The sequence below is a fragment of the Petaurus breviceps genome, unplaced genomic scaffold (genome assembly GCF_028583685.1).
Source record: "Petaurus breviceps papuanus isolate PSGF00001 unplaced genomic scaffold, PetGlider_PUasm1.0 175, whole genome shotgun sequence".
NCBI lineage: Eukaryota > Metazoa > Chordata > Mammalia > Diprotodontia > Petauridae > Petaurus > Petaurus breviceps.
The window spans coordinates 62,174,704-62,192,034 of NW_027185764.1; the positions used below are offsets into that span (position 1 = coordinate 62,174,704).

A 17,331-nucleotide genomic window follows, 5' to 3' on the forward strand; every position below is an offset into this window, starting at 1 on the left:
CAAGGTATGTGTGTGTATATTTATTTGGATATGACTGCTTAGCATGCATAGAGTAGAGCAGCATTCTTAAGCGCCATGCTATATCAGCAAGCACCCAAGCCAGCGGCTAATTCAAACAGCCAAGAAATCTGGGAAGGGAGAGAGAGAGAAATAAGGCAAATCATATCCCAAATGGTTCATCCTCTCATTTTGTTGCAAACACGGCCAAAAAAAATCGTGTCAGTCATCACAAAGGACATTATATTGTCAGTCTGACGATTACCCATACTTCTCCCTCTTGCACTGCATAGTGGATAAAGAGACAGACTTGGAGGCAGGAAGACCAGCATCTAAGACTCTCTCTGACACATACTCAGGGGGTTCTGGAGTCAACTATAACTGCAACTACAAAATCAAGGCTCGATTTATTATTTTATTGACTCAAGAAATTGTTGATAATGAGGATTAAGCTTAAAAGTGTGTATGCATACATTTCTAAGAACCCAGTTGTTAAACATTTTACCAGCACACTCCTGAATTGCCCTATAAACATTGCTTGAGCTCAATAGGAATGCAGTAAATAAAGTCATCACTGAACTAGAGGACTGGTGATTGTAGGGTGATAATAGTAATTAATAATAATAACTGTCATGTATTTAGAGCTATAAGGTTTGCAAAATGATTTCCAACCATTATCCCATTTGAGCTTCACAATACCCCTGGCACAGACTAGCTGTGTGACATGGGCAAGTAAGTCACTTAACCTCTTAGTGTCCCAGGAAACTTTTGAACCCAAGGAGGAATGCCAACTTTGCTACTCACTACCCATGTAATAGGTAATCATTTAAAATGGGCACATCATTTTAAATTTAATCATTTCTCTGGGTCTCAGTTTCCTTTTCTATAGAATTAGGGATCTGGACAAGATGTCCTGGTAGGTCGCATCTATATTTAAGTTCTATGATCCTATGAGGTTATACATGAGTCAGAAGATAGTTTCACATGAGGAGTTGACTCCACAGGTCCATCCCAGTAGATTGATAAATAGGTAGATCCATGTACAGATAACTAGGGGATGTAGTAGATAGAGTGCTGGGCCTGGACTCAGGAAGACCCATCTAGTTGTGTGATCCTGGGCAAGTCACTTACCCCTGTTTGCTTCAGTTTCCTCAACTGTAAAATGAGTTAGAGAAGAAAATGGCAAACCATTCCAGCATCTTTACCAAGAAAACCTAGCTGGGGTCACAGAGAATTGGACATGACTGAACAACAACAGATAGAAGCATACATGTTTACATGCATATATCCATCCTTTTTTGAACCACAAGGCAGATATGGCACCTACAAATAATTGCCACTTCTGAATATCCATCTTTCAAGATTCAATGGGATTAATTGCTAGTCAGACTCCCCTTGAATATCCTTGAATATCTTTTCCCCTTCAAATAATACAGCCATATTGTCAAAGCTATCATTTGTCAAAAGTTATTGCCTAGCAAGAAACAAGGGTATGTCATTCATAGTCCAGTGACCATGTGCATACAGTGATCCTCTAACTCCTCCTCACCTTTCATCTCCCCTAATTACTGCACATTACAAGAAGGTGAATCAGATTAACTGGAAAATGCTGAGTCAGTCATCGTGCTGTTTAGAGTTCAGTCTCAGGCCCAAACTTTGTGCCTGACCATCAGTATCAGGCTGGTCCATCAGGACCATCTGCCTCATTCAGAAGGATATTGTAGAAACCTTAGCAAAGCGTAATCTCTTCAAGGGTGAACTGATTGCTGAGCATCTATTTAGTGGAATGGAGGTAGTGTGGTGGGAAGAATGGAGAGAAAACTACATTTGGAGTCAGAGTCCTTGGATTTGAATCCTGATTCTGTTCCTTGCTGTCTGTGTGTCCTTGGGCAAGTCACTTCCCCAGAGCCATAACTAGAAATTTTAGTGTCTAAGGCAAGTTCAGTTGAGCTAGGAGGGAATGGAGGGGGAAGGGAGAAGGGGAGGGTAGAGTTAGTAGTAGCAGAGGATAGTGTGACCAGAGATAGGTGCAGAAGAAAAAGCAACTCAGCCTATAGACCAGTGGTGTCAAACTCAAAGAAAAATAGATAGGCAGCATCCTGACTTAGAAAACCACAAATTAATATTACTTATGTTTTATTACATGGTAGGCTCAGTGGTACAGTGGATAGAGTGCTGGGCCAAGAACCAGGAAGACTCATCTTCCTGAGTTCAAATCCAGCCTCAAACACTTACTAGTTGTGTGACCCTGGGCAAGTCACTGAACCCTGTTTGCCTAAGTTTCCTTATCTGTAAAATGAGCTGAAGAGGGAAATAGCAAACCACCCCAGTATCTATGCCAAGCAAATGCCAAAAGGGGTCACAAAACATCGGACACAACTGAAGTGACTGAATAACAACAAATTACATTTTACTTATTTTGTAAAATATTACCCAATTATATTTTAATATTGTTGGGGGGGTGGCATGTGGGACACCTCTACTCTAGGCAGCTAAATGGTGCAACATTAAAGGCTAGTCCTGGAGTCAGGAAGACCTCAGTTCAAATCCAGTCTCCGACATTTACTAGCTATGTGACCCTGGACAAGTTACTTAACGTTGTCTGCCTCAGTTTCCCCATCTATAAAATGAGGATAATAATAATACACCTACCTCATGGGATTGTTGGGAAGATAAAATGAAACAATATCCATAAAGCACCTAGCATACAGTTCCTGGCACTTGATAAATGCTTTTTCCCTTCCCCTTCCTTTCTCTATTTCTAAAACACTTTGTGAACCTTAAAGCTCTAAATAAATGCTACCTATTATTATTGTTTTTATCATTTTAAAGCTCAGTCCCATACCTGCCCCATACCTTCAGGCCCCAAGAGATAGGCCCAGAAAGTTGTACCAAACATCAGCATAGACCAATAGAGGCCTCCCTTAAAAATGCCCAGGAAGGCAGCATCTTCCCCACATTGGTGACCTGGGTCAAAGCTCTAACTGCATCATGCTTGTGATGGCTCTGACATCTCCTCTGGACCTCAGATTTTTAATCTTGCAAATGAGGTTATTGGACTTCATTTTTTTCCTAGGGTCCCTCCAAGCTCTAAATTCTATGATACCTATTCTCTAACAAATCTGGTGTTTTGTCTACTGACTTCTGAAAGATACATTTCTCATAGATCATAAAAAAATTAAGTATGGATCTTCAAGGAAAGTTCTTTGGGTGGTAAACTGGTGGGAGGATGGGGAGGAGGGGTTGGTTAATTTCCCACTTAAGAATATCTACAGAGAATGAAAAAAATACTTGCTTATCGCTGACAAATGGCCCAGTATTTGTAACAAGTATTTTTTTAATGGTAACATAAATGCTGCTTCATTTACTTGGATGAAATGATGCCAGTGCCAGACTTAGAATCAGGGAGAATTGGGTTTGAGGCTGACCTTAAACATTTACTAGCTGTGTGACCCTAAGAAAATTCCTTAACCACTCTGAGCCTATTTCCTCCTCTGTAAAATGGGCTAATAATAGCACCCACCTCGGGGTGTTGTTGATAGGAACAAACGAAACAATTTAAAAAGTAAAAAAGTAAAGCTTAAATCACCATTTAAATATGATCTATTATTATTATTGGCATAACTCCCATGCAACTCAGCTACCACTGATTTCTCTTCTTTTCCCAACATCCCCAATGCCTAGAATAGTAGCTGGCACACAGTAGGTACTTGAATGCTCTAGCTGATTGATTTGCTGGTTGACCAACTGATGTACTCCAAGGACAATACTATACACACTATACTAGTGTTCTCTGAAATCTACTAGAGATGTTAAAGAAGTTACCCATCCTATGTTGCCCTGTGGGAATAATGGTGTGGGATTTTTCAAAACACGGTCCCAGTCAAACCTAAGACTTCAGGCTAGAACCGGAGTCATTAAATAACCCTTTAGCAACACCTGAGTTCTTTCTCACTTACTCATTATCCCCAAACTTTTAAAAGTTGAAAATAGGTTTCTCCCATTGGATATCATAGCATACCCTTATTTTATGCTTATATTCTAGGTTATGTGTTTATATTGTTTACATATTTGCCCTCCTAGATTATAAGCACTTTGAGGGCAAGAGACTGTATTATTTGTCTTTGCATATCCTTCAGTCTGGCACAGTGCTTTGCACATTATAGACATCGAGCTAACAATTCCAGTGAATGAATGAATGTCATTCCTAAGAATGAAGGTAAAGGAATGATACTGCTGTCAGATGAGCCACGGCCCAATAGGTGAGAACCTTTGTTGGCTCTTTCTTGATAAATTCCAAAGATTATACTTTTGGAAACCCATACAGAAAGCCATAAAAAGAAGGTGGCTAAGAAGGCAGTTGGTGGGTGAGAAGAATGGTCTATAAAGGAAAGTAATGTTTTTTAAGACTGAAGGTGTAGAAATTAATTCATAACAAGGTTCTGCTTGGGAAGCTAAGTATAGCGTATTGTGATTCTGTAGGAAGGGATAGTTTTTGAGAGAAGCAAAGAATCAAGAGAAGCTCTAGTATAAATATTTGTATAGACTCAGGACCATCTTTCCAGACTAAGGAGGAGATGGAAAGAAGGGCAAATATGTCAGGATTTGTAGACTAGGGGTGGAAAGAGAACAAGCATTTATGAAGCGCCCGCTAATTACCAGGCAGGACAGTAGGAGCTCTACAAAGGATTGCATCATGCTCAGAGCGACCTGAGAGATGGGTGCTATTATATCCTCATTCACAGCTAAGGAAATGGAGCCAAACAGGAGTCACAGAGCTAGTTAGTGTCTGAGGTTGGATTTGAACTCAGGGCTTCCTGAGTCCAGGCCCAGTGTTCTATCCACTGTGCCACCTAGTGCCAAAAGTTATCTTTTCACTGCTCCTCCTCCTATATTTGTATCCACTAAAATCAGGTTAGGAGCCTTTCTATGATCAACTTCCTAGCCAGGACTGATTCTTCTTAACTCCTAATGATGTCATGGCAGCATGCTCTCCCTCTATACGCTGCACTGCAAAGATCCTCCATCCTCTTACTGACTGTTTGGCCCCTTGATTCTAATGAACCAACCAAGGAAGCTCCTCACAATTTATACTTGCTCTAGGAAAGGAATAAGTACTATTGTTGTTCTCAAGTCACTTTTCAGTTGTGTCCAATTCTCTGTGACCATATTTGGGGTTTTCTTGGCAGACATACTGTAGTAGTTTGCCATTTCCTTCTCCAACTTATTTTATAGGTGAAGAAATGGGGGCAGAGTTAAGTGACTTGCCCAGGAGTCACACAGCTAGTAAGTGTCTGAAGGCCATATCTGAACTTGCAAAGATGAATCTTCCAGACTCCAGGTCCAGAATTCTATCCACTGTGCCATCTAACTGTGCCCAAGTACTACAGAGAAGGGAGGAAAAAATCCTACTGGAATAGAAGTCAAGATACCTGGATTCTAAGTCCAACCTTGTGCTGAGATAAACTAAATCACCTGTTCCTCCATTTCCCCATCTATAAAATGCAGCTAACAATATTTGCCCTAATTATTTCACAGGGATATGATGAGCAGGAAGTGAGGCAGTCTACATGAAAATTCTTCCAGTAAATCATAGAATTTAAGAGTTGGAAGGATAATCAAAAGTGATCAAGTTCAGCTCCCTGAACATCAATCCCTTCCATGACATCTCCAAAAAATAACCATCTCACCTTTGCTGGTTACTCATGGGCTTTGGAGGGACGCCACTGCAGTTTTGAGCAGTTCTGACCTAATCTTTACAGCCAGGTAGAATTTGTCCCTTTACACTTTTCCACCCATTCCTAGTTCTGTTTTCTGTAGCCACGCAGAAATCCAATTCTCATTTCTACATATTTGGACATGGTTACTGTGTCCCACCTTTATAAAGCTTTTCCTCTGGAGACTACACATTCCCAATATTAGGCAAAATTTTATTTTTTAAAACAGTTATTATTTTTATGTATTCTTAAATTTATATCTATATCTTTTTGGTCCAGATATGTGATTACATTGGAATGGGAAGCCCAGTATGGAAAGTCCCTCCACCAATGCCACTCCTATTTTAGTTACAGTCTTAGAGAGTTGCCAAGGGCACTGTGAGATTAAGTGACTTGTCCATAGCCTCATACTATGTGTTAGAGGCAAGATCTGAATCCAAGTCTTCCTGACTCCAAGACCAGCTAGCCATACACCATGACACACCACTTCTCAATGACAGACCTAAAGCTACTTACTGAAAACCTATACAATATGAATTATTATTAAATAGCATATAGGTTGGTACAAGTAGGTCAGACTAGCCCAGTAAGAATGTGGCATCTTTCACATAATAATAACTGGCATTTATGTAGGGCTCAAAGACTTGCAAAGTGCTTTACAAATGTTATCTCAATTGTTCCTCACAGCAATACTGCAAAGTAGGTGCTATTATAATCCCTTTTTTACAGACAAGGAAACTGAGGCTAACCGTGGTTAAGTGATTTGCCCTGAGTCACACAGCTTATAAGTGTCTGAGGTAGGATTTAAATTCTGGTTTTTCTGACACTAAAACTAAAACCTATCCACCAGACCACCTAGCTGCTCCCAAATGGACTCAAACACCAACTTTCAGCCTCATCTCTGTTACATTCTCATATTGATGGAAATATGAGTGACTATGGGGAAGACAGACAGAGGAATGGTAATTCAGAAAATCTGTGATTTCTTTATCTCTAAAGAGCTCACTTTGCAGATGAAACAATCTACACTTTAATATAAGACTAATGAACCAAAGCCCTCTGGAAGTCCAAGACGGTTATCACACTGTGAAAGGCTGTTTCCCTGGCATAATGTATTAAAATCACCCTCCTCATCAAAGTTAGGAATGATAGGCATACCCTCTCTTCTTGCTTTCTAAATTGCAATAGGATTAAGGCCATGATTTTAATTCTGAAAACTCTGCAAGAGGAGTTAAGAGTGACCTGAAAGATATCAATTAATCCAGGACAATCTGGGATCTGCTTTTGGTCAGACACTGGGATTACCCAATAGATATGGAAACCAAAAGAAAAGATGGGAATGGTTAGAACAAAACACATAGCTTACTATCAATGAATCTTTAATTAGGGCAAAGTGGTATCTTTTCCTTAAGCAAACAGTATGTCAGTGATAGAAACTGAAGTTATTTCCTGAGAACCTATGGGGTGTTTGTGTGTATGTGGCCCTCTAGGTCCTCAAGTGCAGCCCTTTAACTAAATCCAAACTTCACAGTTGATCCACTGGTGTGGATCATTGTTAAATTACTTGTATAGGTCATTCAGGTTCCATGATAGACACCATACCTGGTGAAATGGGTATTTCACTGAAGCAATTCCTCTCTGCATTTACTGTGTTGAATCAGGTGGCACTATTACAGTTTTCTATTTCATTTCTTGCAGCTCTTGCTTCCTCCTCTAAAGCACATAATCAATGTTGATGGTGTCATGGAGGTGACCCTGTGTCCTCAAAGGCTATACCAGTAAAACTCATACTCCAGCAGAAGCTACCAATCTGGAAAGGCTTAAGACACAGATCTGGTGACCACCTATGTCTCTGAACCAGCCTTGACACCAGAGAGTTAAGTGTAAAGTGTTACAAAATTGAGGTCTGTACATTGGCCAACACCATGATGAATGCTTTCAGTCACAACAACTTGAGGAACTATTTCCTTAGGCCAGGAGAAACTGTAATCAGCTACAGTGGAAGGAACTACCATATGTCATGGATCCTTGAACTATGTAGGTCAGAGACTTCATTGTTATTAGTTTCTCTTTTGCTCTGCACCTTCCTCTATAATGTGTGCCATTTGTATCTTATTTTTAACATCTATTTGGTTTTACTAGAGAGGGATATGGCCCCATCTCCATTTCGATTCACAGATGACCTTTTCCAATTGGTTTTTGCTGCAAGTTGAACTATAAGGTTAGAAATTACCAGGCAACAATAGAAATGAAGGCACTATGAAAAGGTAAACACTAGGCAAGTACATGGGATTGCTATTATTCAATAGTAGATTACAGTAGAGAGGGAAGAATATTCTACTAAATTAGAGCTGGAAAACCTGAGATCTAGTCCTAGTCATGCTGCTGTCTAGCCATATGACCTTTGTTAAGCAATTTGACAACCCCTGAGCCTCATCTTTCTCATCTCTAAATAGGAAAATAATTCCCGATCTGCCATTTCTCCTTGGTACAAATTTTCAGTCCATCCTTCACCTAGCTGTCAAATTGACTTCCTAAATTTTCAGTCTGACCTTGTCTCTCCCTCCCATTTAATATTTCCATTCCTATCACCTGCAACTATAAAATCCTTTGTATGACATTCAATGCCCCTTGTCACCTGACCCCCTCCCATCTTTCTAGTCTTCTCACATTTTATTCCTCTCTACGTATTCTGTGACCCAGTGACACTGGCCTCCTTGTTGTTCCAATAAGACATCTCCTGACTCTGGGCATTTTCACTGGCTGTCCCCTATGCTAGAAGTTCTCTCCATCCTCATCTCTACTTCCTGGCTTCCCTGGCTTCCTTCATGTCCCAGCTAAAATCCCACCTTCTATAAGAAACTTTTTCCCAATCCCACTTAACATATCGGTGCCTTCTCTGTGTTGAAAACATTCAATTTATGCTTTCTGCGTCTTACTTGCACGGAGTTGATTAAATATTGTCTCCCCCATTAGACAGTGAGCTCCTTGAGAGCCAGAACTGGTTTTTTCCCTTTCTTTGTATCCCCAGTACTTAGCACAGTTGCTGGAACATAGTAGGTCCTTAATAAATGCTTACTGACTGCCTGCCTGCCTTGTAGTATTATTGTGAATATCAAAGGAGATACTAGTTATAGAAACACTTTGAAAACTGTGAAATGTTATAAATATTAGGTATTACTGTATATTTATCAATAGTTCTCATCTAATAAGCAAATAGTCCCTCATCTTTGTCCAAACCCCAGATATCCTCTCAAGTAAACCAAAAGCATCTTTACATTCTTATTCTATCCACCACTTCCATTCACTTCTTGTGAAATACACCACTCAGGAAGGTCATTTAACCTAACTAGTGAGAAGAGCTTGGCTTAATACCCTTCTAGTATTCTCACAAAGAGGATTAACTCATCCACTTGAATCTTCTGCAACAAATTCAGGTAGGGATCTGAGAAACTGAACTCTTAAATTCTGATGCTCAAGATGTGGCATGTAAAAATAAATAAATAGCCCATACCATAATTGCCTAAGATAATTTTACCTCCTCATCTCCAGGAACACAGACAGCATGAGCTTGCTCAACAAATATACCAAGAGAATTCAAGAAGCAAAATCAGTCACTCCCTTTCACTAGCACTGGAAACAGAGGGGGAGCGGTAGAGCCAAAGTCCCCAGTCCTGAGGAATTCTCCTACTAAGCATATGAAAGAAGATAGAATGCCCCACGAACACATCATTTAGTTGAGAAATTTTCAGAGACATTTCCCCATCTTCTATTGATGAGAATTTAAGTAGTAATTTCTTGACAGTTCCCAAGCAGGGCATATAGGCAGCCAGTAGAGATTATATGTACATTTTAAAATAATATTAATAATAATAATGCACGTGGAGTTCAGTGAGAATTAATAATAGTACCTGCTCTGGTTTGATGGGCTCAGTGGTTGTAAATATGTCAGAATAATGTTGTCTCTCAAAGACTCGATCCAACACTTCTAATTGCTGCTGGGTGAAGAGGTCTCCCCGCATCTGTTTCCGAAGGAAATCTCTTCCTGGCAGGGAATGGCCATTTGGTACTGGAGACTCCTGAATACCTTTGAAGGGGAAGAAAACACAGATAAAGCTAAATAGATGTTACAAATGCCCAAGGAAAGGTATATTGAAAACAAAACAGAACTAGAAGCAACCTTTGAGATCATTTAGACCAAATCACTCATTTTGCAAAGGAAGAAACAGAGAGGTTTCAAAGTCACTTGCCCAAGATCTTATAGCCAGAATCTACATTAGAATCTGAGTCTTCTGATTCTTAAGCCAAGACTCTCATCTACAGCACTGTGGCAACCCAACAATACAAAGGTAAATATTATCTATAAATCACATACTTGTGCTTTCCAACTAAGGGGTAATTCCTAAGGTTTTTATAAGGAGAAAAAAATAAGGATTGTGATATAGTATAAAAATCAACAGGACCATTGTTGTTGCCACATCCCATTTCCAATGAGTACCCAACAGATATTCATTCTGTGATGCTGATTATCACTTCACTTGTCTGAGTCTCAGTTTCCTCATTTGTAAAAATAAGGCAGATAATATTTGCAATACTAACTGCTGTCAATTCAGTCCAAAACTGGACTGCTATGTGCCAGTCACTTTGCTAAGTGCTGGAAACCCAAAAAGAAACAAAAGATGCTCTCTGCCCTCAAAGAGCTTATAGTCTAATGGAGGAGACAATATGCAAACAAATATATACAAAGCAAGCTATTTTAGGAAATGATTAGAAGAGAGAAAGCACTGGAATTGAGAGGAGTTGGGGATACTTATGAGAAAAGCTGATTTTTAAGCTATAAATTGTTATATTTTAAAAGTGAGCTATAAATATTAACCTGCAAATGTCAGGGGTAGCACAGCATGAAGGAGAAAGTATTTGTGCTTGGAGTCAGGAAGATCTGATTTCAAACCCTGACTCTGATGTTTTATATGACCTTGGGTAAGTCAGTTATCCTCTATCTGCCTCAGGCAATCCTAGGATATATTGACTCGTTCATTTGGGGGAAAAAAGCATTTAGTAAACATTGTGCTGGGCTGAGGACAAAAAGTAAAAATGAAATGCTTCTACCCTCAAGGAGTTGACATTCTACTGAGGATACCATATGGATGTGAGAGAAAAGAAGGAAGAACAAGAGGAAAGAGAAGGAGAAGGAGAAGAAGGAGGAGGAGGAGAAGAAGGAGGAGGAGGAGGAGGAGAAGAAGAAGAAGGAGGAGAAGGAGAAGGAGGAGGAGGGGAAGGGTAGAAGGAGAGGAGAGGAAGTCACAGACATTTGCAATCTACATTGGTGAAGGGAGTTCCAACACCAGCATTTCTGAGCAATTCTCCCCCATAATTATGAAAATGTTAAATGTCAAATAATTTTGGATGGTTCTTGGGTGAACCTTACAAATATGGTGCCAAAGACAAGAAGAATTGCAGTTAATTTATTTGTCTTTCCCTCATTTCTTTATCTACAAAAAGATAAAGGTAAGAAAATAAAGATGATGGGGAAAATGTTTTCAGCAGATCAGATGTTTTCTTGTAACTACACAAACAATGATGCTGACATTCACCAAAACACTTCTGGAAATCAGTTTTTGGAATTGCTTTTAGGAACAATTAACAAGCCACAGCAAGAAAATAATTCTCATGACTTTGTGTTCACACCTTTTTTTTAAATTTAAAAAAAAAAAGTTCCCAAGCTTCAGTAACTATCTTACTCATCAAACTTCAAATGACCTTTGGCTGATTTTAAAAAATTAAATCCATTCGCCAATAACAAAAGAATATGTATGATTATTCTGAGGGTCATTCCAGAAATATACTCAACAATAGCAGCATAACCAACCCAGATGTGTAATCACCTAGAGGAACAGTTTTGAAAGGTATAGCATTTGACTGGATAAGTAAATCCTAGGAAGTATGTTTAAAATCAGTCACATGATTTTATAGCCATACCTTATATTTATTCCCTGGCTATTAGAACCTAAGAAAACCCCAGTTAGAATCTAAGTGGGCCCAAGAAGCTACTGGAACATGTTCAATGGCCCTATCCCTTTGGTTCATACTCTCAACAGTGGTTTAGCAAGATGCCTTTCAACTCCATACATTTCTCCTTCTCCATCAGACCCAGAGCCCTCCATCTTCAAAGGACAAACAGTCTGTTTCTTTGAGGAAATCAGCCTCAACCTATCAATGATTGAGCTATGGCCCAAGAATCACTTCCAGCATTTTGCTGCTTTTATTAATCTATGAATGCAGACAGTTACGGTGTTTGCGTTTTGTGCACATCATAATAACAGTAACCGAAGCTTCAGTTCCTCCCCATCAGGATATGTTTTTCAGGACCATTTCACAATTTTCTTCATTTGGCAGGGCCTAGGACCATGTCAGTGATTGCTAAGAGGGAATTTTAAGTTGAGAGTGAGTTTCAACATGATGAATTGGTGCAAGCAAATAGCCATAAATAATGTAATTTAGCATATATGGAACTTATTGTATTCTGCCCTTGACTGTGTGACCTCAGGAAAGTTTTAGGGGTATACAAAAGCTTGAAAACCCCTAGCCAAATATACCTAAGCCATTTGCAGTAATTGTTTTTACTGCTGAAATTCTAACCACCTTTCATGATCCAACTCAAATGCCACATCCTCAGTCTTTCTTATTCCCTGTTTCCTGTACCTCCTGCACAAAATGATTTTTCCTTGCCCCGATCACACACACTGAATTGTTTGTAGTTTCATTGTAAACTTAAAATTTTCTACTCTAAGATGGTGGATCACCCAGGAGTTGCTGATCTCCATCAGTGAGGGACTTTTATCACAGTAAAAAAAAGTCGAGAGTCTAACTCAGGTCCCCTGATTCATAGCCAGTTTTGTCACACTATAATTCAATGCCAAGAATCATTCTTATTTTTCTGCATATCTCCCCCAACCACCTGGCACAGTACTCTGCACATTTATTTATTTATTGTGCAGATCCATTATTTCATACATGTGATAAAAAGTCTCTCACTAAGGGAGATCAGCAACTCTTAGGCGATTCATCATCTTAGAGGGTTGTCTGAGGCACAGAAAGATTCGGTGACTTGCCCACAGTCACTTAGTCAATGTGTATCAGAGGTAGGACCTGACCCCAAGTCTTTGTGACTCCAAAGCCAACCTGCTACCCATTGACCCACACTACCCTCTCTGCACATTATATGCTTAATAAATGTTTGGTCAAATAAATTAAATTACTCATAATTACTCTCATGCAACTGCCTTAATTTCTGTTATTGAACATTAAAATGTAGGAGCATAAATGAGAAAAATTCTACTTTTTAAGCTACTAATTTTAGCTTCTGGATTTTTTTTGTAAGCTACCCTGAGAAAGCATTCTCTGATTTAACTGAGGAATGTAGTATGAAACTACATGAAATATTGAAGCCAATCTTATTCCAGGGAGCAAAAGCTGAACTTGGAGTTTGAATGGCATGTTGAAATCTATGTGCAGACATGTACGTGAGTACAAAGGTACTGAAGGGACAGGGTATCTTTAAATCTTTCTTATATTCCAAATAAAATAATATGTAATAGACCTAGTACTGGGTTTAATCAACCATGGCTTATAAAATTAAAATTCTGGTAACTGGCTTCATGGTAGCAAAAGGGCAGAGAGCCCCTGCTTTAGATTTTGAGTTAAACTAATGTTATTCTCAGCTTGGTTTTGAAGCTAAAGCTTTGCAGAAAGCTAGTTGAGAGAGGGGGCAAGGAAAGTCTCTTGGATTCACATTTGTCAAGAGAAAGCTGTCTCTTGTGTGTCTAAAAAGATCATATACTTTGAGTTTTCTTTACAATGCAACCAGATTCATTTTTCATATTTTCCTGGATTTTGTTTTGTTGATGTCATTGTGCATGACATTTTTAAAAATGTCCTCTACTAAAGAAATTGAACAAGTCATCAGTGCACTCCCTAGGAAAAAATCTCCAGAGCCAGATGGATTTACTAGTGAATTCTATAAAACATTTAAAGAACAATCGAGTCCAATACTCTACAAACTATTTGGGAAAATTAGTGAAGGAGTCCTACCAAATTCTTTTTATGACACAAATATGGTGCTGATACCTAAATCAGGAAGAGATAAAACAGAGAAAGAAAATTATAAACCAATCTCCCTCATGAATATAGATACAAAAATTTTAATAAAGTGTTAGCAAAAAGACTACAGCAACTTATCACAAGAATGATACACTTTGATCAGGTAGGATTTATTCCAGGAACACAAGGATGGTTTAATATTAAGGAAAACCATCAGTATAATTAATCATATCAACAATAAAACTAGCAAAAACCACATGATTATCTAAATAGATGCAGAAAAGGCTTTTGACAAAATACAACATTCATTCCTATTAAAAAACACTAGAAAGTATAGTAATAAATGGAGCCTTCCTTAAAATAATATGTAGCATCTATTTAAAGCCATCAGCAAGTATGATATGTAATGGGGAGAAGCTAGAAGCATTTCCAATAAGATCAGGGGTGAAACAAGGATGTCCACTATCACCCCTCTTATTCAATCTAGTACTAGAAACGTTAGCAGTAGCAATTAGAGAAGAAAAAGGAATCAAATTAGACAAAGAAGAGACCAAGCTATCACTCTTTGCAGATGATATGATGATATACTTAGAGAATCAAGTAAAAAACTACTTGAGACAATAAACAAATTTGGCAAAGTTGCAAGATATAAAATAAACCCACATAAATCCTCGGCATTCCTGCATATTTCTAATGAAATTCAACAGCAAGAGATAGAAAGAGAAATCCCATTTAAAGTTACTGTAGACATTATAAAATATTTGGGCATCTACCTGCCAAACAAGACCTATATGAACACAACTACAAAACACTTTTCACACAAATAAAGTCAGATCTAACTAATTGGAAAGACATCAATTGCTCATGGCTGGGTCAAGCTAATATAATAAAAATGACAATTTTACCTAAATTAAATTATATATTTAGTGCCATAACCAATCAGTTAACAAAAAAGCTACCTTATAGAGCTAGAAAAAGTAGTAACAAAATTCATTAGAAAGAACAAAAGGTCCAGAATATCAAGGGAATTAATGAAAAGAAATGCTAGGGATGGTGGACTAGCTATGCCAGATTTTAATCTGTACTATAAAACAGCAGTCCTCAAAACTACTTGGTACTAGCTGAGGAACACAGTAGTAGATCAATGGTAGAGATTGGGTACACGAGACTCAGCAATCAATGACTATAGTAATCTACTGATAAACCCAAAGACCCCAGTTTTGGGGATAAGATCTCACTATTTGACAAAAACTGCTGGGAAAACTGGAATATAGTATGGCAGAAACTGGGCATAGACCATTATCTAAAACCATATACCAAAATCAAGTCTAAATGAGTGCATGATCTAGGTATAAAGACTGATACTATAAGCAATCTGGGAAAGCAAGGAATAGTTTACCTGTCAGATTTGTGGAGAGGGTAAGACTTTATGACCAAAAAAAATTGGAGGTCATTATAAAATGCAAAATGGATAATTTTGATTACATTAAATTGAAAAGCTTCTGTACAGAGCCAATGTAACCAGGATTAGGAGGGAAGTGGAAAATTGGGAAAGAATTTTTACAACCTATGTCACTGATAAAGGCCTCATTTCTAAAATATACAGAGAATTGAGTCAAATCTATAAGAATACAAGTCATTCCCCAATTGATAAATGGTCAAAGGATATGAACAGGCAGTTTTCAGAGGAAGAAATTAAAGATATTTATAAGCATATGAAAAATGCTCTAAATCACTATTGATTAGAGAAATGCAAATCAAAACAACTCTGAGGTACCACATCTTATCAGTCTGATTGGCTAAGATGACAAAACAGGAAAATGTCAAATGCTGGAGAGGATGTGTACAAATTGGAACACTAATGCGTTGCTGGTGGAGTTGTGAACTGATCCAATCATTCTGGAGAGCAATCTGGAATTATGCCCAAAGGACTATAAATATTTTCATACCCTTTGACCCAGCAATACCACTCCTAGGGTTATATCCCAAAGAGATCATAGAAGTGGGAAAAAGACCCATATGTACTAAAATATTTATAGTAGGTCTTTTTGTGGTAGCAAAGAATTGGAAATTAAGGGGGTGCCCATCAATTGGGGAATGGCTGAACAAGTTGTGGTATATGCATGTTATGGAATACTATTGTGCAATAAGAAACAAGGAGCAGATGGACTTCATATTTACCTGGAGAGGCTTATACGAACTGATGCTGAGTGAGAAGAGTAGAGCCAGGAGGAATTTGTACACAATTACAGACACTACATACGTGTGACTACCAACATTGACAAACTGGACTCTTCTCATCAATCCAGAGTCATAAGTCAACCCCAAAAGACTCATGATGGAGATGTCTACATCCAGAGAAAGAACCGAGTTTGAACTCAGATTGAAGCAAACTACCTGCTCTTTGTCTTGTTTGGTTTTGTTTCCTCTTTCCCATTGTTCATTCCATCTGATACAATCCTTCTTTATAACCTGACTAATGCCTAATATGAAAGTATTTGCAGATACTGTGCTTGATTGTATGCCGCCATGGCAGGAGGGGGGATGGGGGGGAGTGAGAGAAAATTTGAAACTCAAGGAATTGTGGTAATGAATCTTGTAAACTAAAAGTAAACAAATTAATAAAGACAAAAAAAAGAATTTTTCTACCACCTACCTCATCATAGTGGGCAGGTGACCCTGTGTTCTTCAGAGAAATCCATAAGCAGAATGTTGTAGTCCCCCCTCACTCCCCCCACCAGCAATATGTTTTGGGGACCATAGCAATTCATAAAATTGTCTCCTAAATCCAAGATAGTTTGATTTGCATTGGTGGAAGGAGTACCCACAATGACAAAATCATATTTTCCTTGAAGCATATGAAAGAAAAAAGAAAATTTTCCTTAAGTATAGATCTGACCAAACAACTCCCTTACTCGGGCAATTCTAGGGGCTTCCCATTACCTCTGGGATCAAATAGGAACTACTCTCTTTTTAGCTTTTAAAGCTAAACTTATCGCTTCAGTGTCACTGGACATTACTCCTCCTCCTGCATTCTGTAATTCACTCAAACTGTCCTTCTCTCTGCTCTTCACTCCATGCCATCTCCAGTTTATGCATCTTTTTGCCGACCATCCCCTATGCTTAAAATGTACTCCCTCCTTTCTTCTGACTCTTCCCTTAAAATGCAACTCAAGTACCATCTTCTGTATGAAACCTTCCCTGATCTCTCCCAACTGGTAACCTGCATATATATACATATATGTGTGTATGTGTGTATGTATGTATGTATGTGTATATGTGTATATACACATATGTATATATACTTATACTTATTAAATGTTAGCTTTTGCTATGTGTGTGTCTGTATATACGTGTATCAATGATGTACTTGCTGTCTCTACCATTAGAATGGAAACTCCTTGTGGGTAGGAATTGCTTCATTCTTTATACTTATATCCCCAGCTCCCGGCACAATGCCTGGCACACAGTAGATGCTTAACAAATACTTGTTGATTAGTTAATTGATAGAAAATGG

General features: G+C 38.5%; 1 protein-coding gene across 1 annotated transcript in view; it reads right to left on the bottom strand.

Moving 5' to 3' along the window:
* Positions 1 to 17,331, bottom strand: part of PAX5 (paired box 5) — a 341,577-nt gene that overhangs the window by 224,707 nt on the left and 99,539 nt on the right. The window contains exon 6 of the mRNA XM_069085433.1: positions 9,626 to 9,801. Coding sequence (XP_068941534.1) covers positions 9,626 to 9,801 — 176 coding nt within the window. The remainder of the gene's footprint in view (positions 1 to 9,625; positions 9,802 to 17,331) is intronic.